This window comes from Pelophylax lessonae, assembly GCF_965119305.1.
Source record: "Pelophylax lessonae genome assembly, chromosome: 12".
NCBI classification, from domain to species: Eukaryota; Metazoa; Chordata; class Amphibia; order Anura; family Ranidae; genus Pelophylax; species Pelophylax lessonae.
In genome coordinates this window covers 131446571-131474249 of record NC_138779.1, presented here as the reverse complement: position 1 = coordinate 131474249, position 27679 = coordinate 131446571, and the positions used below count along the sequence as shown (strand labels likewise).

General features: G+C 43.4%; 1 protein-coding gene across 1 annotated transcript in view; it reads left to right on the top strand.

Moving 5' to 3' along the window:
* Positions 1 to 24485: 24485 nt before the first annotated feature.
* SMIM35 (small integral membrane protein 35) overlaps positions 24486 to 27679 on the top strand; it is a 42947-nt gene continuing 39753 nt past the window's right edge. Inside the window, exon 1 of the mRNA XM_082274067.1 lies at positions 24486 to 24595. Within this exon, the coding sequence (XP_082130193.1) occupies positions 24487 to 24595 (109 nt within the window). The 5' untranslated portion in view covers position 24486. The remainder of the gene's footprint in view (positions 24596 to 27679) is intronic.

The window sequence follows — 27679 nt, the reverse complement described above, 5'->3', positions numbered from 1 at the left end:
TCACCAGGCTATTGCCCAGGTGTATGATTTTCCTGTAAAGGCACATTCTACCAGAGGAGTAGGTGCCTCTTGGGCACATCGCCATCAAACCTCTATGGCTCAGATTTGCAAGGCAGCCACCTGGTCGTCTGTGCTTACGTTCACTCGTTTCTATCGAGTGGATGTTGGGACCCAGGAGGAATCTGCATTTGGCCGAAGTGTTATGTTATGATTTATGGTTCTATGTCCTGTAATGTACAAAAAGAAAAAAAATATTTTTTTAATACAGACTTACCTGTAAAATCCATTTCTTGAAGTACATCACGGGACACAGAGGTCCCTCCCCTATTTTATGGGGACTTTATTGCTTGCTACAAAACTGAGGTACTTCCTGTGTGGGAGGGATTATATAAGGGGTCATCCTTTCTGATTGGTTGCCAGTGTCCTCACCTGTAGGTGGCTATATAACACATATGTTATGATTTATGGCTCCGTGATGTACTTCAAGAAATTGATTTTACAGGTAAGTCTGTATTAAAAAATAATTTTTTTGCTGCAAATGAGTGCAACATATCCACACCACCCATGAATTTGTTATAGACACCCACAATGTAAGGCCTCTCAACTTCAGTATATCTTTTGGTGGCTTTGTCCCAGCATTGAATCTTCTCAAGAGGTTCTGGGCCAGCAAAGGATGACACAAGTGTGACCTCCGTGTTATCATACCATTTCACTGCTCAGATGTTGTGGCTCGCCTCCACTTTGACATCAAAGTTTCCTCTGCACTTTTTCTTTAGGCTTTTCTCACCATCAAGGTAACAGTTGGTAAGGCATACTTGCCTGATTGTTCCAGTGTAATAAATTCCCTGGTCAAGCAGCCTAACAATCAGCGGGACGCAGGATTAAATAGTTGTCTACATAGATCTTGTAGTTGTGACCTTGTGGAAGTGTGGAGGCCCCCTGTCAGGAGAGCCGCATATCGGTTCTCCTCTACTAGTGCCTGTCAGGCATGAACTGAGGAAAGCCGATCAACGGCTCTTCCTATTTACTATGTGACCAGCTGTGATTGGACACAACTGGTCACATGGTAAAGAGCCTACGTCAGTAGGCTCTTTACCGAGATCAGAGATGAGTTGTGTGTCAGAGTGACGCCGCAGTACCGATCGCCGTTCTGCATGCCTCCCGGGGGCGCGCAGAGTGCTGTATCCTGCTGGATCCTGCTCATATGATGGCCAGTCAGGATAATACAACCACATTGCTGGCGTCAATCCACTATAGGGCGGGGGGCAAGTGGTTAAGAATGCTGAACTCATTGGTGTGATCTGTCAGAGCCTGGATCATGTCTTCTGACACAAACCTTCGGAAGTACTCCAATGGTGTATATTGATGGAGACAGCATCATTAGTGATATCCTGACCAGAAATATCAGTGTTTGAACTGATAAAATCCTTTTTCCTCCAGGAATACCTGTCACAGGGCATGCTCTGTGTGCTGGAGTGGCTTGGTTTGTTGGTGTGATGTCCACAATATCATCAGATGGGCAATCATTTGGTCTTTTATTTTCCTTTTCCAGTTCACAGACAATTTTACATTCATCTTCATCATTAATATCAGTATCTTCTGAGCCCATCTCAAAATCACTGTCCCCATTTTGGATGGCATCAATGACAATGGTATTGTGAATGATCAAAAACAGTATTTCTATGTTTTTTACCACATGGAACAGTTGAAAACTGCAAGGCGCACAGGCAAATTCTGCTACTCCTTTAACCCAACGTTGTAAAATCACAACAAAGACATAACAAGCTCAACATCTAATATTATCAATGCATTCAACAGTATCTTGATATATGCATGATCTAGACATGTTATTATTCACAGAAAAAAATATTTCAGGCAGTTTACTTACTTTAATCTTCATTTATCAAGTCCAGTTGTGTACTTCAAGGCAAGTTCAAAGGTTGACTGATTTCATGTCCATTATTTGCCTTTATAAATGTGATTTCAATTTTTGCTGCAGCAGGTTCTATGCACGGTACAGATGCGCCATTTTACAGGCAGAGTAAAGGGACCCCCCAGACACTATATTTAAAGGAATTTTTCATTTTTATTGTTTCACTTTAAGCACCAATATGTTCTCCATATTGGCACTATAACCCTTTCACTGCCAGAGCCGTTTTTGTGTTTTTTGGACACATATTTAAAAAATCATTGCATAAAACTCCCAAAACATTGGATATTTTCTAAAAGCAGGACACACTAGAGGATAAAAAAGTGGTAGGTACAATTTTTTTATGTTACACGATGTTACTGCAAAGGTCTAGGAAACGCAAAATTTAAAGAAAAATACACTAACGTTAATTTTAGGGCACACAAACTAAATACATTTTTTGGTAAAATATAAAAGATGAGGTTGCATCGAGTAAATAGATTACCCCCTTTTAAACCTTAAATTTGTGTGCGCCCATGAAATGATGACAAATTTCAGTACCCTATAAATTCTACAGGTGACACTTTAAAAGCCCCTTCTAGGACCTCAGTTTAGCAGGACGGAGGAGGCCTATTGCTAGAAATATTGCTCTCACCCAGGCGTGCGTGGTGATATGTAACATGTGTATTGCAATCTACATTTTCATGCGCAGGCGCCCCGACGCATGCATTTACGTTTGTATCCACAGATATGTGTGGTGGCCTTAAAAATGTTTTGGGGGGTAGGTTTATGTGCTTTGGCGTGACGATTTAAAAAAATGTTTTTACCTAACTTTTTTCATCCCACAGGGTACAAGAAGTCCTGGGGGGAGCGGGGGGGGGGGGGGGGGGATTGGGGTCAATCAGTGCTGTGTGCCTAAAGACAGACACAGCCTGACTTATGCCTCGTACACACGCAACGTTTATCGGCCGACCGATCGTCCGACTTTTGTCCAGAGTTGTTTTTTGTTGGTTGGAATGTGCCTAGACTGCACACGAATTTTCTCGGCCAACAAAAATCTACTTCAGAAGTGATGTCATGTGCTGGTTTACTTTCCGTGTGTTTTTTCTTCTCTGAGCATGCCCAGTCTTGCTCATCAGATTTTTGTCTGCCGAAATCTGTACTGACTGACGGAAAATCGGCCGTTGTGTTGACGGCCAACAAAAATTTTATAGCCTGCACACCAGATTTTATTCGGCCGAAAAGTCGGAGTCGGTTGTCGAAAGCATCATACTAACAAGCCGAAAATCGGCCGATCGGAGGTTGGCCGAAAATTCCCGGCCAATAATCGATGTGTGTGTACGAGGCATTAGGATCAAGCCTGCACATGTGCCCTCATCGCAAGAGCGGGGCTTGGGAGAGAGCATGCATGAGTGCCCCCGTAGCAAGTGGCATGCTATGGGGACACTAGGCGGGGGGGAGAAAGCTGAAAGGGGAATCCAGAAGAGGAGGTTCTGGGCTGCTCTGTGCAAAAACACAGGAGCATGTATAACATGTTTGTTATTTAAAAAAAAATAATTTACAGCAACTTTAATATTCATAAATAATTCTGTGTGTACGGGTGTACATAGGATAGTGTTTATTTGCACTTATTTTTGGGTACTCCTATCTTCCTGCCTCCCTTACTGTGTTTTTCCTACATATTGGGTTAGATTATGTGTGACGGAAGGGAAACATGTTCAACAAGTGCGTGCCCTGTCCTGCATGACAAACTTGGTATGTGATGAATCACTAAGAATTCTGTGTCAAATTCTGGACCCTCACGTGCTGTCATGAATTTGGAAGCGGAAATAGGTCAAGCGAGAGCAAAGATTTTAGGGAGGTGACGTAGGAGTATCAGTAGGACTGGAATACAGCCAGTGAAATTTAGAGAATTTGTAGGCTATTCGCAATATACCAGTTCTAGCAACTGGGATATTTACTCAGAGAGTGAACCTAGTAACTAATAAATGGCTGTACTGTGGTTAATCAAATTAATGTACCACAAATAGCATAATTAGAACATTGAGAATAATTACAGAAAAAACTCTTAAATGATGTGCACAGATGTGAAAGTAGGCAATTGTATCCACAATTATGTCTACTCTCAGCTTCTCAATCACCACATATTACAGTGATCCATGTGCAGTATGTACCACTGCTTTCAATATATTATATGTAGCACTCTCCTAGGTCGGTGCTAGTTAAACGCATTTGGTGACTCTTTTCTGCTTCTCAGGAGAGCCTGATCTGTTAGTTTGGTCTGTCACATGTTTCCATGTGTGATTTATTGGGTCTAAGGGAGTCTCCCCGCTGTATCCAATAAGGGAGCTTGTTGGACAGTGGAGGAAACCTGACCAGTAGCACACCAGGGTTTATGGCTGTCCCTGTGGGCGGGCTTTGCCGCAGTGCATCCTGGGATGGGTAATAAATCTTGAGGGAGCATATGACAGGGTGTCTTTTGGCGGGAGCAAAGTCCCAGGAGGAGGTGGATGGCTGTCTCTCCTCCTGCAAGTGTGAGGAAGGTGGTTCAGGCAGTCGGCCTAGTGAACCAGGTGTGGAGCTATGTCATATTGTTGCTAATGGTAACCCAGGGGAACCCATAACCAGCAGCTCCCAAGGGAGTAGTGCTACATATACATTGTCCACAATGTCTGTAAATTGAAGTGCAGTATGTGCTTCTAACCTCTCAGGGCTTATTCACACCAGAAGAGTTGGGCTTTGTTGCCCAATGCAGTCTTAACACAAAGACAAGCAAATAGCTTTATTTTCTATAATTTTAGTGTATACCAATGTGTTTAGTTGCTGAACGCTGACAAAAAAGGAGAAAAATGCATACCAATCTGCCCTATGGTGTGAAAAAGCCTTCACTTTGGTAACATGATGTTGTCACTTTCTATAAACCACAGTGGGACCCTTGTCCGCTCTTGTTTACATTGCTTAGAGGAATAAAGGCTGATATTTAAAGTGTAGTCCCCAACAAGAGGGCGTGGATTCTGCTTAAGCACAAATACATTTTAACATTGAACTTCACTTATCTGCTCTTTTTTTACTCTGTTAAGAGAAGTATGGCCAAAGCTTTTTTTGGCCATATTTCTCCTGGGGGTCACAGGAAAGCACTTAGGCCGGCCATAGATGGGTCGAATCTCAGCCAGTTCAGTATGAATCAGCTGAGATTCGAACTGTGTATGGGCAGGCTGAATGTACCAAGTTGATCGATCCATCAACTATGGTACAACCAGCCTGCCAAATTCAGTTGCAATTATCGCTAGCATCTCAGCAAATCACCTCCCCAGGCAGCCCTGGGAGGACAAAAATCTCAGCAGCACACCCTGCACAGGCAGAGCATGGGAGGCAAGAGAACTTCCACAAGGTTCCTTCTAAATCTTTAAACTCTTTCTCAGCATGCATCACTAGCAATGAACGTCCTTGTGGTTGGCCAAGGAGATATAAATATTCATAACTTACATTTTTACAGCCTCCTACACTATTGCAATAGACACTCTCCAGCAGCAGGCAGAAGCAAACAATAACTGATTTTTTTTTATGCTTTTAAGGGTAGATGTGAGATCTGAGGTCTTTTTGACCCCAGATCTCACATTAAAGAGGACTTGTCCTGCTTATTACTATTACAATGGATGTTTACATTACTTGTAATAGAAATAAAAGTGATTAAAACATTGTTTTTTTAAAAGGAACAGAGTAAAAATATGGTAAAATAAATAAGAAAAAAAAAAATTAAAGCGCCCAGTCCCTCCGAGCTTGCGAGCAGATGCAAATGCATACTCAAGCCACGCCCACATATGTAAAAGGTGTTAAAACCACACTTGTGAGGTATCACTGCGATCATTAGAGCAAGAGCAATAATTCTAGCCCTAGACCTCCTCTGCACCTCTAAACTGGTAACCTGCAGACATTTTTAAAGCGTTGCCTATGAAGATTTTTAAGTACCAATGTTTGTCTCCATTCCATGAACGTGCGCAATTTTGAAGCATGACATGTTGGGTATCTATTTACTCGGCGTAACTATCTTTCACATTGTAGAAAAAAAATATGGTTAACGTTACTGTTTTCTTATTTTGTAATTCAAAAAAGTGTATTTTTTCCCAAAAAGTTGTGTTTAGTAAACTAGTAAACTGTGTTTACTATGCTTCAGTTTGTGAATGAACAGGAAGCCACAGAGCACTTCCAGTTTATTCACTACCCCATGCAGCTGAGGTTGCAGAGGAAAGCATGTGTGTTTGAACTTTGGGGTAGACGCCATAATTAGGCTGCATACACCTATGACTGCACCTAAGGTAGCCCTACTATGGTTTATGATGACCTGGACACCAAATATCATCTTGTGCTTAGTCTATACCTTTTACCATTCTGTATTCTAAAGGGTGTTACTAGCATCATTGATTCAACTTTATGCTTGCTCTATTACCAACTTTGTTTAGTGACAATATATTAGGTTTGTTTTTACTAACTTGCCTAGTGCCTTGCTTCCTTGACAAGGTATTATTGCTGAATGCCAAGTGCTACTTTCAGTGATTTTCTGTGCTATTGCATGTTTATACACTCACATAAGCATGCAGAGGGGCTGAGGTTCTTGAAGCATGAAACAAGGGACCCATCCTATCCAGCAGCTCCTACAGGGGTAGCGCTACAAATGTGACCAATCACTGTGATCAGTGAAACAAAAGCTGCATTTTTCAGTTAGCACTCTGCTTCTTTCCAAAGCCATTCAGTGCATGAGAGGAAACAGAGTATAAGAAGAGACAGACTGTACTATGATCACAGCAGCATATGTTACACTTGCCCTAGAGCCAGGCAAAGCCCAATCATTAGCAACACCAGTAACAGTGTCACCAGAACTAGTACAGCCAGCCACAGAGTCCCTGAGTGCTTTGTACACCTGTTTCAGTGTGAGCAGACAGTTTCAGCCAGTCACAGTGTTCCTGATTAGAGATGGGCCGAATGACCCCCTGTTCATTTCAATGCAGCACTTTAGAACATTGCAAAAGTTCGGAACCGAATAACGAACCCTATTAAGCTCTATGGTACCCAAACTGGAAAAAAAAACAGTGCTCATTTTTGGGCATGCAATGGTTATGGGGGTCCAGGTACTGACCTGGGGACATGTATCAATGAAAAATACCTTTGTAAAAATCATTTTTAAATGAGCACAGGGGCGGATCCAGAGGCGGACAAAAGGGCAATTGCTCCCCCTGAGAAAATATTTTTGACTCCAAGGATCCTGGCGCCACCTCCTGCTCTGGAATGGCGAGTCGGTAAGCCCAGATTGCGGGTTCCCAACCTGGCATCCCCCAGCATCAGAGTGAACAACTGAGTCGGCACTACAGGAAGCAGAGCCAATGCTTCCTGTATAGCGCTTGCTACTGCCACAGGCGGAGTGATACCAAATGCCTGTGACAGGAGCAATATAGGAAACATCGGCTCTGCTCTCTACTGCAGCTGCATGCTTCCTCTAGCGCCACCTCCTGTCACATTGATGCTCAGGAAAAAAAGTGGGTCGGGAACCAGCCAGCAGTACCCACCAGCAGTACCCACTAGCAGTACCAGCCCTGGGGGACAGCAGCAGCCAGCGATACCTGCAGGAATCCTGAGGAGGAAGTAAACATTGAGGTCAGCTGAGGCGCAGGTAAACCACAGTACATCCATGTGAAAGCAGCCTTAGGCCCCTTTCACACAATCGTTCTGATCAAGTCCACCTGTCTGTTTTTCAGGTGGACCTAATCGGACCCTCCGTTCAACTCTATAGAGCGGCAGATGTAAATAGACTTGTGTCCATTTACACCCGCCTATCTCCAATCCGATCCACTTAAAAAAACAGAAGGGGATCCGTCCCCTTTTGTCTGGGCAGATTGGATCGGAGGGCACATAGAGTAGAGCGGGCCGTGTCTGTGTCTACTCTGCATATGCTGAGTGGACACGGACCTGTCATCTGCCTGCTCCACTCATTGTGGCCTGCGACTGCTTACTTAGTCATTAAAGTGGCTCTCGCTCCTCAAAAGGTTGGCCACCCCTGCTGGAAAGGCATGAGTCCCGGATGGAGAGGTGCACTGTAGCAGCCTCCCCCCCTTCGTTTTGCTGTGGTGTGTGGCGGAGGGACGGAGTCCCTGATGGAGAGGTGCACTGTACTGTAGTGCATCCGAAGACCCGAACTCTTGAAGATTTCCCGTGAAGTTGATAAAAGTATAAGGAACACCGCCACTGTGGCAGCCAGACTTAACACTTTTCATCACTGTGGTTGACAGGTCTAACTATTCTTCCCTACCTCCTCTGCGCTGAAGTGGCATCATTTTAAACATGTCACTGTTTTAAACAAGGTTAGGACTGTATGATACATTAAGAACAGTTCTGTAAGCAACACCCTATTTTCTGGCAGTGCCCCTCCTTAGACTAGACTCTGGATCTGCCCCAGAATGAGCAGTGATTTACTGATGCTTAAAGTGAATCCATAAAAATGAACAAGAAAAATTAAAAATTCCTAAATGTAGTGCCTGGGGGGTTCCCTTAGCTGCCTGTGATGTGGCACATCTTTACCGTGCATAGAGCCTGCTGCAGCAATAATGACAATTATAAAGCCCAAAATATTGACATTTTCCATTCAAGCTTTCTTTATTTTATAGACAACGACTTGGGGAGCCATTCTATATGATGAGGTCACAAATTTAATGCATTCGGAACCAGATTAGAGATTTTTTGGATAAAATCTGGTGTCTCTTTCGCAGACTTTGGATAGCAGTAACAGGTGCGGAAAAATTAGTCTTTGGGTGCAGGGGTGCCTTCACACTGTAACCCTATTGAGGTACTCTTGATGAAAGCAAGAATTAGCCTTGCTGTCAAAAATTGCAATGATATGCACTTGTCAAACAGGTGTGGAAAAATTGGTCTTTGGGTGTCGATGGGGCCTTCACACCATAACCCTATACAGGTACACTTGACAAAGCAAGAATTTACCTTGCTTTAAAAATTGCATTGATATGCACCTGTCAGAAAGGGGCAGAGAAATTGGTCTTTGAGTGTCGGTGGTGTCTTCACACCGTAGCCTTATACAGGTACTCTTGATGAAAACAAGAATTAACCTTGCTGTCACAAATTGCAATGATATGCACCTATGAAACGGGTGGGGAAAAATTGGTCCTTAGGTGTTAATTGTGCCCATGAAACCTACACCAACAAGCTTCTTCCAGAGGAAATCAACACCCAGTCTTTCAGAAATGTGAGATCCAGAAAGCACTTAAGCAGCGACATCGACATCAGGGGCTTGATAGCTGCTTCTAATTCAAACAACAATATTCCCCTAGCGCTAGCACCAGTGCCATTGTTAGCCAGCAACAGTGTCCTGGTTACTGCCACACCAGGTCAGTATCCCCAGAGGCAGCATAAGCCAGGAACATTGTTCTGATTGCTGGCCATACCAGTGCCAGTGTCACCAGAGCCAGTGAAGTAAGCAACATTGTGCTGTTCACTGCTACACCAGTGCCAGTGTCATCAGACCAGTGCAACCATCTACAGATTCCCTGATTGCTGCTAAGCCAGTCCCAGTATCACCAGACTAGTGCAGTCATCGAAAGCATCCATGATTACCATCAATGATTATACTCTGTGTTAGGAATATCTTATTAATTGACAGCTGGACTCTGGAGATGTGGAGGAGGCTGACAGCAATTGAAGGTACTGTTGTGAGTTAAAGTGGTTGTAAAGGCTCAAGGTTTGTACCTTTATGCATTCTATGCAGCAGACCCCCCCCACCCTGCAATACCTACCTGAGTCCCATCTTGATCCAGCAATGTGCACGAGAGCCTCAGCTTTCCCGGGTCTCTCCCTCCTTTTTGGCTGAGTTAACAGCGGAAGCCATTGGCTCCCGCTACTGTCAATCACAGCCAGTGAGCCAATGAAAAGAGGGCAGGGCCGAGCCACGTTTCTGTGTGAATGGACAAACAGAGTTGCAGCTTGAGAGTCAGCCTACTCGGGTGCCCCCATAACAAGCTGGGCACCAGGCAGGAGGGAGGGGCCAAAAAGCTTCTCAACCACATGATTTTACCTCCCCTAACCACAAGTTTAAACAAGTTGTAAGTGAATAAATCAACAGCTGAATGTTTAATATCACTTTCAGTAGCCATTTCAGTAGCCAGACTTCTCCATATCATAGAAAATAAAGATAATTCTTTACCACTTGCCAACCGACCACAGTACATATACTACGGTAGGTCGGCTCGATTGCGCAAAACAATGTACCTGCGCTGATTGGCCACAGGGGGAGTAAATCAAGGGGTCCGGCGGATGTGATGTCTGCCGGCCGCCCGCGATCGCTCCCCAGAGAGACAGAATGGCAATCTGCCGATGCAAACAAGGCAGACTGCCCTTCTGTCAGAGATGGACACAGGAATCTTGTGTTTCTGCTATTTAGCATAGATCTCTGTGTTCATCTAATAATTCCATCCCCATCACAGAAAGCACCCCCTTGGGACACACTTAACCCTTTGATCGCCCCTGCTGTTAACCCCTTCCCTGCCAATGTCATTAGTACAGTAACAGTGCATATTTTTAGCACTGATTACTGTAGTAGTGTCACTGGTTCCCTCAAAAGTGTCAGTTAGGTGTCCGATCTGTCTGCCACAATGTCACAGTCCTGCTAAAAATCGCTGATTGCCGCCATTACTAGTAAAAAAAATGAAAATGCCATAAATCTATCCCCTAGTTTGTAGAAATAATAACTCTTGTGCAAGCCAATCAATATACACTTATTGGGATTTTTTTTTTACCAAAAATAAATAGCAGAATACATATTGGCCTAAAATGATGAAAAAAAAATGATTGTTTAATTTTTTTTATTGGCTTTGTTTTATAGCAGAAGTTAAAAAATATAATTTTTTTTCGAAATTTTCGCACTTTTTTGTTTATAGCGCAAACAATAAAAACCACAGAGGTGATCAAATACCACCAAAAGTAACAAGAAAGGACAGGCGCCACTCAGTAATGCAACCACGATTTATTATACAAAAAACATAGTACACTTACATGAGAGTAATCTCCCGGCTGCTGGTCCGGCTGTGAGGAAGAGAGCGCCATGCCACGGGGTTGAGGAATTAACAGGAGAAGCCCATACATTACTCTCATGTAAGTGTACTATGTTTTTTGTATAATAAATCGTGGTTGCATTACTGAGTGGCGCCTGTCCTTTCTTGTTACATATGTGCCAGCGGGATTCCGGCTTCTGCCTGCTTACAGTGCTGCCTTCAGGAACCAACATTGGATTTTGCCACATTAGGATCAACATCCCTCCATTCCATCTACAGTTCAGTGCGGGTCCTATCCATCGGCACAAGCGCCCAACACATCAAATACCACCAAAAGAAAGCTCTATTTATGGGAAAAAAAGGACATCAATTTTATTTTTGTACAGCGCCGAACGATCGCGCCATTGTCAGTCAAAGTAACACATAACCGTATCGCAAAAAAATGGCCTAGTCATTAAGGGGTTAAAACCATCCAGAGCTGAACTGGTTAATATATGAAGGAACTGATATGGGAGATGACACATACTTATGCCTACTATATATACTGTATATTGTACATTTATTAAGAATACCACTAGATGCCCTCAGAGCTCTGTGGTTTACAATGCTTCTGATTAGTACAATGAGTTTTTCAATGACTTAGCAGCTGCTTGGGCTAACACAGCAACACTTTATGAGAATAAAACAAGTGTAATTCCTCATACACAACGATGAATAAATTGACAGTAATTAAGCTGGGCTCAAATTTTTTTAATTCTAGAAAAATTTGGCAAACTCAATTTTAAATTGCATTGGAGTTCCTAGTGGACACATTCTGATGATGCCAAAAATGCTCTTTGGAAGGGCTGCTGGACAGGCTGTTGTCACCCAAATAGCATAAAAAGACACCCAGAGTCCCTGCACTGAGTATTTGTTTGAAGTAGTATTTTGTTTATTGAACTATTTTTACACAAGAGGTGTGAAAGGAGACAATAAAATTGGTGTATTTTTTCTTGTTAAATAGATTTTATTAAGAATTTTTCAAATAGTAACAAACAGGGAAAGGAAATCATAATAATAACAGAGGAAAGCAAACTCAAAAAAACATTGATATTATGGCCAGTAGTACATAGGTGCAGTTATGCAATCTAACTTTATGCCCATGTTGATAAGCCATCCAAATATACGAATAGCATTAATACTTATAAGATGGGGTCGCTGATGGCCGTTCTCTAATAGGGCCACCCCAACCCCCCTGAACACCCCAAATGGGTACACACTGTGTCCAGTTGGGGGGGTAGACCCTCCAACAGCTAAACATCCGCGGACCACCATATATTAGACTGACATGTATGTAGTTCTACAAGATGTTATTTGTGACCCTAACAGAGAATATATGAAAGGTAAAGTAAAGGGAATACTCTTTGGTGGTAAATCAAAGCAGGCTAATTGGGCTTGAGACCAGGAGCGGCATTAGGATGGTTAACCAGTGAATCCATCGTTTGCTAAAAATAGGCATTCTATGATCTTTAACAGCTAGTAACTTCTCAAAACGACATTGTGTGTTTACCCGTGAAGTAAGTTCCTGAATTTTTGGTGACTCAGGTGATTTCCAATAATGAGTGATGGTCAATCTAGCAGCAAACAAGATGTGGAGTACTATAGTCTGGTACTTCGGAGGGATCAGATCTATTCCCAAGTTCAAAAGTGCCAAAGCCGGCCAGATAGAGAAGGTCGTGCCCAGAAAAAATCCAAGCAAAACCTCCACTTCCTTCCAAAAGGGTTTGAATAAAGGTGCAATCCCAAAAGATATGATACAGTGTTCCTACCTTATTGCACCGTCTCCAACACAATGCACTGGAGGAGGGATAGATTTTAGACAGCCTATGAGGCATTAAGTGTCCATATACAAGTTGTAAAAAAAAGATATGCCCCGTGTGCCAGACATAGCATGGCCCCTAAGGAAGTCCCATGCTGTAGCAGGGATGGATAACTGGAAGGCGAGTTTGTTAGTTTTGTGAAAATGGCGAATTTGTGCGGTTTTAAAGCAGTCTGCGGGGAGAGAGGTATCCTTAACGCTGAGCCAATAGTTGTGTCCACTCTTTTTCCAATCTAACGTTGAGAAGGATAGAATGATCCATTCGTAAGCCCCCGATGGAAGTTACGCCTTTCAAGGTTCTGATGGCGAATAGACAGTAAGGATCGCCAGGCAGTTAGTGTGGCCGTAATAGTAGGATGTTGCATGCGGTGGGTCGAGAAGGACAAGGATGAGGCAGCTAACAGTGCCCCTAGATCCTGGTGCACTAGTAGGGAGCTCTCCATGAAAACCCAAAGTTTGTCCAGTGGTTCCTGTAGCCAATATTGCATTTGGTCAAGGAGTGAGGCGGTATGATAGAAGGGGATGTTGTGGAGCCCCGCGCCTCCGCGGTTCTCCGACTCACCAGCATTTTAAGGGCTGTTCTCGATCTTTTGCCAGACCATATCAAGGTCCTAAAATGGGTATTACATTTCGCAAAGAAACTAGATGGTAGTGAAATTGGGAGGGTGCGGAAAAAATATAAGAGTTTGGGAAGAAGCTGCATCTTAAATGCAGCCATTTTACCTAGCCAGGATAATTGTGCTTTATTTATCTGCTTCATATCATGTTCTATGTTACGGAGTAGAGGTGGGAAATTAGCCTCATATAGTTCAGAGGTGGATGGTGTCAGCTGGATGCCTAGGTAGGAAATGGTGTTATTGTAATGTTCCGGTACCTTTTGGTACCCTAAATTACACTTTCCACAAGTGTATGCGCCTTACCATTTACTTTTGGAAAGGTGCGCATACACCTTTAAGACTGGAGCTGTCATCACTCAGCGCCGGACTAGACGGCTATTTAAGGCGTCGGTTCTCACTCACATGTGTTCGTTCAAACACCCTTATCTGGATGCTAACCTTGCTTGAAGCTTCCATGCTTGCAAGCTTACTTCGCTGACGGAACCTCGCTGCGCTGATCCCTGTATCCCGCTACTGGATCATCCGCCTCTCCTGAACCACCCTTCGGCTGTATCGCTAATAGTGCTAAGTACCCCGCAGGGGAATTCTCTATAAACTTATACTAAGCTTACACTATCTAGCTCTGCATAGTAGAGACTGTTTATCACATCTGCATAAACTAGATTGCTAGCTCTTGAGACTACTGCTACTTTTCTGCACTGGGTTGATCTCTTTTGTATGTCCACCTGCTATTCTATCATCTGCTATCATACAACATTGCTAAACCTTCCTGCATCCATCTGCTACTGTCTCACCTTCAAGTGTCTATCACCTACCACCTCCACTCAACCTATCCCTCAACCTTCATCATTGTGTTACCACATACATAAAGTCACTCTAAGAACCAGCTTGCTAATTGTGTGTATTTACTGGCTGAAATAAGACCTTCCACACATGATGAGTCATTGAGGTTGTGAATGGTATCTCAGCATATCTCTTACATGGCTACTGACGTGGAACTATTTCTGCAGCTGAAAATCCACACCATATAAAAACGCAGGAGCGTTACAGATTGAACGAACCAAAAAATGGATTCAGCAGAAATAGTTCCAGAAATAACCACTCAGGTGACACAATTAAAACAGCAAGTATCTGCGTTAATACACGCACTTGCTGAATTAAAAGAAGACAATCAGGCTCTGTCGCAGCAGGTAATTAGACTGACACAACTTACCTCTGCTCAGTCCCCTGAACCCAAGATAAATCCCCCTTTGGTATTTACAGGCGATCGCAAAAATTTTCGCAAATTTAAAAACGCATGTGAGTTACTTTTTTTGCTAAACCTCGTACCTACCTTACTGATCACATTAAGGTTTGTACTATTATTTCTTACCTATCAAGCGATCCTCGAGCCTGGGCAGATTCTCTTTTTGAGAAAAACGACCAGCTTCTCAACTCCTATGCCTTGTTCCTGGCAGAGCTCACTAGCCTATATGATGACCCCAATAGGCAGAGTACTGCTGATCTTCAGTTAAGATCCTTGAAACAAGGAAGGAGGCCTGTGGAAGACTTTGTCGCAGAGTTCAAGAGATGGACCCTTGATTCAGAATGGAATGATGCATCTCTGAAAACCCAATTTAGGCTTGGCCTATCAGAAGCCGTTAAGGACGAGCTCGCCCGAGCGGATCTGCCAAAAACCCTGGATGCATTAATACAACTCAGTATTACCATAGATAGAAGACTACGAGAAAGAAAGGCTGAAAAGATGGGAATGCCATTTTCCGTTTACTCTCGGAGTCTGGCCGTTCCTATGGAGGTAGGAACCATACGCCCACCGCTATCAACTATGGAAAAAGCCAAAAGACGAAATGAAAATCTCTGCTTGTACTGTGCATCCCCGGATCACAAGATAAACGTCTGTCCCCTAGTCAACAAAAAGAAGGGTGAGTGTTCACATGTCTCCCTAGGAGGATTGACAACTTCATTCACTAACCCCTACATTTCTGTTTTTCTGACATTACAGTGGGACCAGAACAGGATTACTACTAAGGCCATGATTGACACAGGATCTTGTGGAAATTATATGGATATATGTTTTGCTGCTTTAAATAAAATTCCTATTATTTCTAAACTCAAACCTGTCTCAGTAAGTCTTATTACCGGTGTTCCGTTATCCTCTGGTCCGATCACCGATCAGACACAAGCACTTCTAGTCACTATTAACGAGTCTCATAGGGAGACTTCTACCTTCGATTTAATACCATCACCCCACTTTCCCATTGTGTTGGGACTTCCCTGGTTGCACACACACCAACCAACCATAGATTGGAAGAAACGGTCCTTGACCTTCCCTTCTTGTTATTGCGAGGAAACGTGTAACCTCCCGTTTTCCGGGAAGATTCTGTCTGTGGTGACAGATGAGATTGCACCACTATGTTATCAGGATCTTTCTGAGGTTTTTCTTGAGAAAAATGCTCAAGCATTACCTCCTCATCGAGACTATGATTGTAGCATTGATCTACTCCCAAATAGCAAATTGCCGTTCGGTCATGTTTATCCTCTTTCACAGGATGAACTTGCCCATCTCAAAACCTATTTGGATGAGAACTTGGAAAAAGGTTTTATTAGACCTTCCACTTCTTCCACAGCAGCAGGACTCTTTTTTGTTCGCAATAAAGATTCAAGTCTCAGACCTATCATCGACTACAGGAAATTGAATGCTATCACAATAAAAGATCGCTATCCTCTACCGCTTATCCCTGAGCTCATTGAGCAGGTGCGTGGAGCTACCTATTTTTCAAAATTAGACCTGAAAGGAGCATACAATCTCATTCGAATCCGTGATGGACACGAGTGGAAGACTGCGTTCAGAACTAGATACGGATTGTTCGAATATCTTGTGATGCCATTCGGCCTATGCAATGCCCCTGCAGTTTTCCAACGATTTATAAACGATATTTTTAAAGACTTACTAGATGTCTGTGTTGTGGTATATCTGCACGATATACTTATATATTCACGGACCCTGTCTGAACACATAAGACATGTAAGACTTGTATTATCGAGATTGCTTGCACATAATCTTTATGTGAAGCTGAAGAAATGCTTGTTCCATAAAGATGAGGTACTCTTTCTAGGCTACATCATATCCAAAACAGGAATCGAGATGGACATGAGTAAAATATCCTGCATTCAGGATTGGCCTACACCAACTACACGCAAGGAGCTACAGCGATTCCTGGGATTTTCAAATTTCTACAGGAAGTTCATAAAAAACTTTTCTGCTATTGTGAGACCCCTCACACAGCTCACTAGCATAAAAATACCATTTAAATGGTCAGAAGAAGCAAATAAGGCTTTCCACTTGTTAAAGACAAGGTTTACTTCCGCTCCCATATTACGCCATCCAGACCCATCCCTCCAATACATTCTGGAGGTAGATGCGTCAAACCTGGCAGTAGGAGCAATACTCTCCCAACGACCTACCTCCACTTCACCACTTCATCCAGTCGCCTTTTTTTCTAAATCCCTGAGCAGTCCCGAGATAAATTACCCCGTGGGTGAGAAGGAACTGCTTGCTATAAAATTGGCTCTGGAGAATTGGCGACATTTACTCGAAGGCACCCAATTACCAATAATTATATACACGGACCATAAAAACCTCCAATATCTTCAGACTAGCAAAACTCTCTCGCATCGACAGGTACGATGGTCACTATTCTTTCTAAGGTTTAACTTCCTAGTGACCTACACACCTGCAGATAAGAACAAAAAGGCGGATGCACTATCACGACTAACTGAAGAAAACTACTTTGAAATTCCTTCCGTTCCTATAATACCTCACAAACGCATTATTGGAGTTGTCCGTTCCTTGAAGGAAGAGGTTCTGCATGGTATAAGGTTGGATTCACCCCCACCACAACTAACTACCGATGCAGAAGGCTTCCTCTACTACAACGACAAACTTTACATACCACCTACCCTACGCACCAAGATCTTGGAATTATCACATGATGTGCCTATGCAGGACATATGGGTATGACAAAGACTTTCAATTTGATTTCTCGGCAATTCTGGTGGCCTGACATGAAAACATCTATACAAAAATTCGTCTCTTCATGCAATGTCTGTGCCAGGTCCAAAATTGACACTACGAGACCATCCGGTCTACTATGCAGTCTACCAATACCCCAAACTCCATGGGAGGTTCTGTCATTGGACTTCATCGTAGAATTGCCTCCTTCCAAAGGATTTAATACCATCTTGGTGTCAGTGGACCATCTGACAAAGATGGCACATTTCATTGCTATTCGCAGACTACCTTCGTCCAAACAAACGGCAGAACTCCTGATGAAACATGTCTTCAGATTACATGGTATCCCAAAAACTCTTTTGTCTGACCGTGGATCCCAATTTATTTCTAAATTCTGGCAAGAACTATGTCACATACTACGGATTGAGCGGAAGCTCACTTCTCCTTACCATCCGCAGACCAACGGACAGACTGAAAGAGTCAACCAATGCATCGAGCAGTATTTACGTTGTTACACTTCTTACCAACAGGATGATTGGTTGGATCTTCTCCCCCTGGCAGAATTTGCCTACAACAACGCAACTCACAGTACAACCAAGCAGAGTCCGTTCTACTTGAACTATGGGTTCCATCCCTCTATTCTCCCTCCACGCATCCTTCCTTCAAATAACCCAGTAGCCTCAGACTATCTTTCCCAAATAAAGGATTCTCTGGGTTTACTAAATACTACCATTGCACACGCTCACAGTCAACAAAAGAAGTACTATGATCTTCGTAGAAGACCTTCTCCACAGTATACTATCGGGGACCTCGTTTGGCTCTCAACAAAAAACTTGAGACTGAAGATCCCTAGCAAAAAGCTTGGACCTCTGTTCTTGGGACCTTTCCCAATCAAGAAACTTATTGGAAAAGCTGCAGTGCAGCTTACATTGCCAATGGACCTAAAAATCCATCCCATTTTCCATGTGTCGCTACTAAAACCCCATGTTCCGGACCAAGGAATAAGGCCTAATATTCCACCTGCCCCTCCTGTACAAGTTGAAGGTGGAGAAGAATACGAGATAAAAGAGATTCTGGATTCTCGTATCTACAGAAGAAGACTTCAGTACTTAGTTCGATGGAAGAACTATGGGCCCCAAGACGACACCTGGCTAAACACCTCTGACATACATGCCCCTAGATTAATCCGCAATTTTCATGCGAGATACCCAGACAAACCAGCTCCAGAGGCCTTCAGGAGCAGGCCTTAAGGGGGGGGTATTGTAATGTTCCGGTACCTTTTGGTACCCTAAATTACACTTTCCACAAGTGTATGCGCCTTACCATTTACTTTTGGAAAGGTGCGCATACACCTTTAAGACTGGAGCTGTCATCACTCAGCGCCGGACTAGATGGCTATTTAAGGCGTCGGTTCTCACTCACATGTGTTCGTTCAAACACCCTTATCTGGATGCTAACCTTGCTTGAAGCTTCCATGCTTGCAAGCTTACTTCGCTGACGGAACCTCGCTGCGCTGATCCCTGTATCCCGCTACTGGATCATCCGCCTCTCCTGAACCACCCTTCGGCTGTATCGCTAATAGTGCTAAGTACCCCGCAGGGGAATTCTCTATAAACTTATACTAAGCTTACACTATCTAGCTCTGCATAGTAGAGACTGTTTATCACATCTGCATAAACTAGATTGCTAGCTCTTGAGACTACTGCTACTTTTCTGCACTGGGTTGATCTCTTTTGTATGTCCACCTGCTATTCTATCATCTGCTATCATACAACATTGCTAAACCTTCCTGCATCCATCTGCTACTGTCTCACCTTCAAGTGTCTATCACCTACCACCTCCACTCAACCTATCCCTCAACCTTCATCATTGTGTTACCACATACATAAAGTCACTCTAAGAACCAGCTTGCTAATTGTGTGTATTTACTGGCTGAAATAAGACCTTCCACACATGATGAGTCATTGAGGTTGGGAATGGTATCTCAGCATATCTCTTACATGGCTACTGACGTGGAACTATTTCTGCAGCTGAAAATCCACACCATATAAAAACGCAGGAGCGTTACAGTTATGTCCCCATTGAAAGGGGAATTGAGGTTTCAAATAGGCCAAGTTATCTTGGGTTAAATAATGTGGGAGTGCTTGGCATTTGGTTGTGTTAAGTTTGTAGTATGATACTTGGCCAAAGGTGTCTATTGCTTGTTGAACTTGGGCGAGAGATGTTTGTGGATCAGAAAGCGACAGAATAACATTGTCTGCAAAAAGCCCTATTTTGTGCTCCTGGTTACCTATTGTTATCCCTCTAATAAGAGGATCTGCTCTAATAGCTGCGGCTAACAGTAGAATATGATTGGGGACAACAGACAGCCCTGTCAGGTGCCATTGGATAGGTCAAAAGATCTAGATAAAGAACCAGAGGTAAATACCTTTGCATAATGTATAAGGTCATTATGGCAGAGTAAAGCCGGCCTGAAATGCCGACTTTATATAAGACTCTGTCCAGGTACTGCCAATGGACCCTATCAAAAGCCTTTTCTGCGTCCAAAGTAAGGAGCACGGAAGGCAATTGACAGGTTCCAGCCTGGTGAATTAAATGAATCATCCTCCTAGTGATGTCCGGTGCTTGTCTGCCTTTAACAAAGCCTACCTGTTCAGGACTTATAAGAGTCGGGGTAACTTCCAAGAGCCTATTTGCGAGTACCTTTGCATATATCTTCACATCAGAATTTAGTAAAGATATAGGCCGGTAGTGTTGAGGGAGAGTGGGGTCTTTCCCCGGTTTCGGAAGAGTAATAATAATAATAGCTTCCATCATTTCCTTGGGAAATTGCTCGGTGGAGACTGCCTCATTAAAACATTAGACAAGTGAGGAGTGAGAATGTCAGAGAATGCTTTATAATACTCTGAGGATAGGCCATCTGCGCCAGGCGCTTTATGGGATGGAAGATCTTTAATTACCTTGATGATTTCTTGAGGGTCTATAGGTCTATTTACGAATTCTAGGGTCGATGCATCTATTGCGGGTAACCTCAGTTTGTCCAAGAAAGTGTTAATTTCCTCTAGAGAGGGCTGATGTACACCAGGGTCCTCCCGCAAATTATACAATGAGGAGTAGTAGTTCTGTGCTATGTCATGTGGGCTAATAGCCAAGGTACCTTTGGCGTGATGAGCCAGTTGGGAGATCCGGGTTCTAGTGCGTTGTTGTTGCAACTGTCTGGCTAACCATTTCCCTGCTTTATTTCTCTGCGAATAGGAGGATGCTTTTAATTTCAGGATATACCTATCATAGTTATCTAACAGGGAAAATCTAAGATCAGATCTAACCTTAGTGAGTTCTGTCAGTACCGAGTCCTTTAATTTTATGCAAATTCTCCAGCCGGACAATCTCCGCTAGAAGAGACGATATATATTGTATTTTTTTACATTTAATTCTGGCATTTATCTGTATTAGCAAACCCCGAACGAATGCCTTGTGAGCACACCATAGATTAAATATATTGACGAGCCCCCTGCATTGAAGAAAAAGAACTCCTGAAGGCGGACCTTCAATTTCTCAGTGCAAGCCAGATCAGCCAGCAAAAAGGTATTATTCTTCCATAAAGAGGTATTGAACCTGGGGTCACCATCCGCAATCTCAAGAGAGATCGGCGCATGGTCAGACCAGGAAATGTTATCAATTTTTGCATCAGATACTTTCAACAACAGCTTACGATCAACCAGGAAATAGTCAATTCTGCTATAAGAGGAATGCGGATTAGAGAAAAAAGTGAAATCCCGTCCAGTGGGATTCAAACACCTCCAGGGATCGTGGAAGTCCTCTTGAAAAACATAGGGAGCCAGACCCAACTTTTTCTTGCGAGTTCTAGCTGTGGAATCTATAGATGGGTCCATGGTGATATTAAAGTCTCCACAAAGAAGAACGTACCCCCTCTGGACTGATCTCTCCTTCTTCATCACTTTCCGAACAAACTTTTGTTGATGGGTATTAGGAGCATAAAGTGTGACCAGGGTATAGGTAATGCTATTGACGGTTGCCACAATAATCAGGAACCGGCCGTTGACATCCGTAACTAGGTCCAGTAAGTGAAAGGACAGAGTGTCCCTGAATGCCATCAGGACACCCCTTTGTTTTTTAGAAAAGTTTGCCTGAAAGATATGTGGAAACGATCTGTGAGAGCATTTAGGTGGGTTCAATGCTGTGAAGTGCGTCTCTTGTACGCATAGAATATCTGCTTGTTTGTTGACAGCGTCTTTCCAAAGAGATCTCCTTTTGTGTGGGCTATTTAGCCCCTTTGTATTAATAGATACTAGTTTCAGTACCATGGCAACACCATAGAATAAGTATACAAAGGGAGTGCCACAAAGTCACGTCAGGTGATAAAGAAGTGCACGGTGCACCAATAAAAGGTTTGCTGATGAAATGACTAATAAGACAACAAAAAAGGGGAAAATTTGAACATACAGACAGCCGCCCTGGCAACGGAGGGCCTCCAGCAGCCCATTGTACAGGCAAATCCTATATGCATCCCTAAGGTGTTAAGATCAATAGTCCAGCCGGACGGGATCTGTTAATTTAGGAGGGGAAAAGCAACTCAAGGGAATATGGGCAGGTAGGGGTCCCGAGAGCTTGGTGTAATAATTCCAGGGTGGAGGAACCACAGCGTGGTGTGGTAGGAGGGTCAGCGACCCGAATTGCCCGCTTGAGACGGTTGGTCCGCGATGTCTTCATCATCCTCTGGGGGGAGTAGTCCCCATTTTCTCATTAAGAGGAGGCCATCATCCAGGTCAGAAATCCATACGGTCCTGTTGTTCCTTTCAATTTCAAGTTTAGTAGGGAACTTCCACCTGTACTTGATGTTATTGTTGCGCAGGATTTTTGTGACGGTGTTAAGATTTTTTCTGCCAGCTACAGTGGCTTGGGAAAGATCTGTGTAGAGTGAGATACCTGCATATGGTTCAGGCAGGGAGGCACGTTGTCTTGTATATTGCATCAAGCGATCTTTCACATGAAAAATGACGTCTCTAGGTACTCTCTCAGGCAAAAAGGACGGCTTAGGGAGCCTTTGAGCTCTGTCAATTGTCAAATCCTGACCTTGCACATCAGGGAGGAGTTCAGCAATCATCTTTTGTAGATAGGAGCGGAGTTCTGCCGCAGGAACCGACTCAGCAATGCCGCGAAACTTAATATTGTTGCGGAGGGAGACGTCCTCCAAGTCCGCCATTTTTATTTTCATGGTGCGCATTTTATCTATCATGGGCATCTACTAATTCGTTGTGAGCCTGAGCATAATCACTCATATTAAATTCCACTTGATCAACCCTATTACCTAGAGCTTTCATTTCAACTTTAGTTTGTTTCATAAAGCTTGACATGTCATGTTGCAAAGCTCCCCGCAGTGTAATAAGCATATCCTTCATTGTGGAATCAATTATGGGCTGGCCAGCAGTGGGAAAAGCATCCAGTTGTTCCCCAAAGAGATTTGTTTCAGGTGGAGTAATTATAGAGGAGGGAGAGGTACTCGCTTGAGTAGTTGTAATGTCCAGCTTCCTCTTCTGTTTCATCGGGTTCTGGAAAACCAAGGTGCCAGGGTGACCATTCCCCTCTTGTGTATATTCCTGCCTTAAGGAATCTGTCTCATGAGACACAGCAGCAGCCGCTGCTCTGTGTCTGTGTGGCAGCGCTGCGGAGCCGGTGCCATTTTGACTCCTCTGAGGCCCTGCTGTACTGAAGAAATTTTTACGTTTGCGGGGTCCTTCCTGCGACTTGCATTTCCCCATGTGAAAAGTAAAGTTGTGGGGCAATAGTAGAGGTGTCTAGCGATGAATTTGTCACCTTCCCCGTTGCTTTGAGCCGCCTAAACAATCCCGCTCAACCAGAGCTCAGAACTAAGCATCCATCACCTCAGGATGCCGGTCACGCCCCCAAAATTGGTGTATTTTTTAATGTGAGATTGTAATTATTACAAAATTAGAAAATTATTTTCCAGAGCTTCAAGGCAATAAGGTTTCTTATGTTACAATAATCACAGTAAGAGTAAGAGATAGGCAAGGAAAAAATCAAACATTCAGCATTTCCAGGAAACAATTAAAAAATGTAGGTGAGGTACCTGGCTTCTAGTAATGCAGAAATCATCTCAAGACCTGTCCTTCAGGTCATATAGGTAACATGTAGTTATAACATAATAACACACAGGGCAATAGCTTGTCATTCCATTCTCATAACATGTCTAAGAGCTGTATTCATGCTATAGAAAACAACAATACAATGAATTTAAGAAAAGAGGAAAACATAAAAAAGAGAAGAAAAGAAAGGTAGGAAAGGAGAGATAAACATAAGTAAAAAATAGAAGAGAAGGTTAGCGGGGAGCTGCAAAGGAACGTGGAGAGGGACGATGGTTGCAAGATATCTTGGGCCTTGAAGTGGGTCCACGGGTCCTAAACTCATTCATAAGAATAAAAAAATGCATTGTTTAGTTGGGCCGTAAGGGCTTCCATGAGTTTGATCTCTTGAATACAAGAGTGAAATTCAATTTTTTTTTTCTTTTTTTAAGCTCCGTGGTGCAGTGAGTACACACATGCTAAACACCAAGTGCATTAAAAAGTGAGAACATGAAAGTGAAGTACACAAAAAAGTGCCCAAGTTGTACATATGGTCGTCCTGTGAAGAGAAAGAACTCTGGCTCTCCATCAGGGCACAAGGTTCCTGACAGGGACTGGGATACTCATGGTACACCTAGCCGAAGCCAGATGGACCCCTTTCTTCAGGAGGACTACCAAAGTAAGGACCACACAAATACTAGGCGGGGCAAGACCCCATGGGAAGGTGAGAACCTGACCAAAAGGCCAAGTGCCCCCCTTGACTTTTTGGGCAAGCTCAAAGACCTACACCCTACCGGGGGGGGGGGGGTGGTAATGAATGTGTGCTTTAATACCACTGTGTAGTATAATTGTAGGCCCTTCTGGTCCTTGGGCCCCTTGTCAAGATTGGATTGGTAAATTGCATATATCTAACCATGTGTTGTTTTCTCTATTTCAGTCATGGTGGATGCTCTTGGTGTAGTGTTGGGCAGCAGTCTGACAGTAATGCTTGGAGCTACTGCCCTGTACATTCTTATACGCTGGTATCAAAGTGGGCGTTGCTGCCATGGTAAGAATAATATCATCTACTTTGTGTAGTGCTCAAAAACTGGGAACTCCCATAAAATTATTGTAAATAACCATTGTGCAAACAATCTGCCTTCATGATGAACTTCCCTTAACCACTTGCCGACTGCCGCACGACTATTTACTGTGGCAGTCAACCCCCTACAGACAAAGTGACGTAGGGGTACGTTGCTCGCCCACTAACCTGTAGGGGGCGAGTGCGCGCCGCCGCCGGTGCGCTCCCACTCCGGCTCGTTTTTCCTGCGTAGCCAGCACGTGTGACTGGCGGTTCCGATGTCCGCCGGCCACACGCGGTCTCCATCAGGAGTGGGAGAAAGACAGACGGCTGATGTAAACACAGCCGTCTGTCATTCTCCCTGAAGTAATGACAGAGGCTATATGATCCTGCTATGTAGGATCGTATGTCTCTGTGATTACTTCACTAGCCACGTCCCCTAACAGTTAGAATCACGCCCCTAGGGACACACTTAACCCCTTGATCACCAATAAAGTTAACCCCTTGCCTGCCAGTGTCATTTTTACAGTAACAGTGCATATTTATAGCACTGATTACTGTAGTAATGTCACTGGTACCCCCAAAAGTGTCAAAAATGTCAGTCAGGGGTCCGATCTGTCCGCCGCAATGTCGCAGTCCTGCATAAAAAACCGCAGCTCGCCGCCATTACTAGTTAAAAAAACAAAAACAAAAAAAAAGAGCTTAAATCTTTCCCGTAGTTAGTAATTGCAATAACTTTTGCGCAAACCAATCAAAATACGCTTATTGCGATTTTTTTTCACCAAAATATGTAGCAGAAAACAAATTGGCCTAAAATGTTAAAAAATTTTGAACAAAATTCTACTGGTGTGTGGCCAGCTTAAGGATGACAACGCTCACTCACCCTGCTATATCAGAACAACACGAGAGGTCTTCAGAACTCAGCCCCTCTCCTCTATAACATAGAGTTTTAGGGGCTCTGTAGTCCTCAAAGATAGTCTAATACAATGTAACTGATAACAGTCAGCACAGGCAGAAAGCATCGGAAGTTATCAGGCAAACAACAAGATTTCTGCTAAAATTGACATGTATTTTTTTAAATTATCAAACAGATATAACAAAAAGTTTAATAAAATATAACACAGAGCATAAGGGAACAAATAAGAAGAGTTCATTGTTAGGTTGTAGATATTTTAGATATGCCTAATGTAGCACACTACAAGGTAGGTGCTAGGCAAAAGTATAGTGGGCCTTGGCTGTCTAACAGCAGGGCCATGATTTTCAGCTGGGCTTTCATTTCTCCCTGGGGTGGTTGCTGAGAGGCGAGACTCTCCACTGGCTCCATGAGAGGATTCTCATTGGGCAGTGGAGGAAACCCAATCAGTGGCTCATTCAGGCCTGTATCTACCCCAGAAGGCAGATTCTGCCGCAGAGGATTCTGGAAGTGGGTATAAGTTTGAGCACATGACGCAGCATCTTTGGCGGGAAGCAGAGTCCCAGGAGGGAGAGTACGGCTGTCTCTCCTCCTGTCAGAAGGATCAGGTGTCTCCAGTGGCTGTCTGAGAGTACAGAGAGAGCTGAGCTGAGCTGCAGAGAGGATCCGGTGTGCCGAGGACAAGTGGAGATAGAGGAGTTCAGTTCCAGGAAAGCATTCCAAGTTTGTGAGTACTGTGAATTGCCACTGGGGGTCTGCCTAGTGTAGAGGGGACCACTCTGGAAAAGGTCCCAGGGATCCAGGAGCCAGCTAGTGTAAAGGGGGTGCCTATCAGAGGACCCTGAAGTGTTAGAGGGGGTGCCTAGTCAGAGGACCCTGAAGTGTTAGAGGGGGTCCCTAGTCAGAGGACCCTGAAGTGTAAAGGTGGCGCCAGCAGTTGGGCCCTGAAGAGTTAAGTGTACAGTGTGCAGTGTACAGTGTTGAGAGTTGCAGCAGCACAAGCAGTTACAAGGAGCTACCTCAGTCAGTGAAGGGCTGGAGGGAGCTATCCGTCGGACTTTTGAGCTAGACAGAGTGCCAAGAGTCAAGTGTTACTACAGTCCTGGATCTTCTTAATTAACCAAGGAGTTAAAATTAAAGTTCCAGCACAGTTCAGCAAAACCGTATTTTCAAGCGCCAGGAAGCGTTGGTCGGCATCCAGCTGGCGTCAGAACAGCACCAACTGGCATTTTCTGCAATGAGTCCCAGTTTAAACCTAGTTGAGCCAGAGGAGTATCCCACTCATTCCCTTCTCCCATCCTCATTACAAAATAAACAAAACAAACCAAAGATGCCGGAATGGTCATTGTCTCAGCTCTCACACTTGGGTTTTCAACTTAAATGGGTTGGAAGTGTTACCGGTAACTAGGGATGATCGAACTTTTGAAAAGTTCGGTTCGACCAGAACACCCGAACTTCACGAAAGTTCGGTTCGGATTTCAGAACCCCATTGAAATCAATGGGACCCGAACTTCGGTAATCAAAAAACACCATTTTGAAGCCCCAAAACCCAATAAATGCCCCTAAAAAGTGCCTAGGGTTCTGGGTCATGCCCCATTAACTATTAATCACACAAAAAAAAGTTCTTAAAAATTGTCATTTTTGATAAAAAAGCCAATTATTGAAAAATTAAAAAAAAAAAAAAAAAAAAAGAGATTTTTTGATTTTTACTTTGGATTTAGTATCTGGGGGGTCTAAAAGGTGTGCATGTGAAGTTTCAGCTCTGTAGCATGTCCAGAACCATGAAAAAAAAGAGATAATTTTTCAGTAGAACAGGGATGTGGTTCGGGAGCCTCCTTTAACTTTAACACCTATATGATCTTTTTTTCTGGTTCTGGACATGCTACAGAGCTGAAACTTCACAGGTACACCTTTTAGACCCCCCAGACACAAAATCACACAAAAAAAAAGTTCTTAAAAATTGTCATTTTTGATAAAAAAGCCAATGATTGAAAAATTATAAAAAAAAAAAAAAAAAGAGATTTTTTTATTTTTACTTTGGATTTCAGATCTGGGGGGTCTAAAAAGTGTACATGTGAAGTTTCAGCTCTGTAGCATGTCCAGAACCAGAAAAAAAAAAGATTGTTTGTATTAGAAAACTTTAAGCACAGGAATATGGC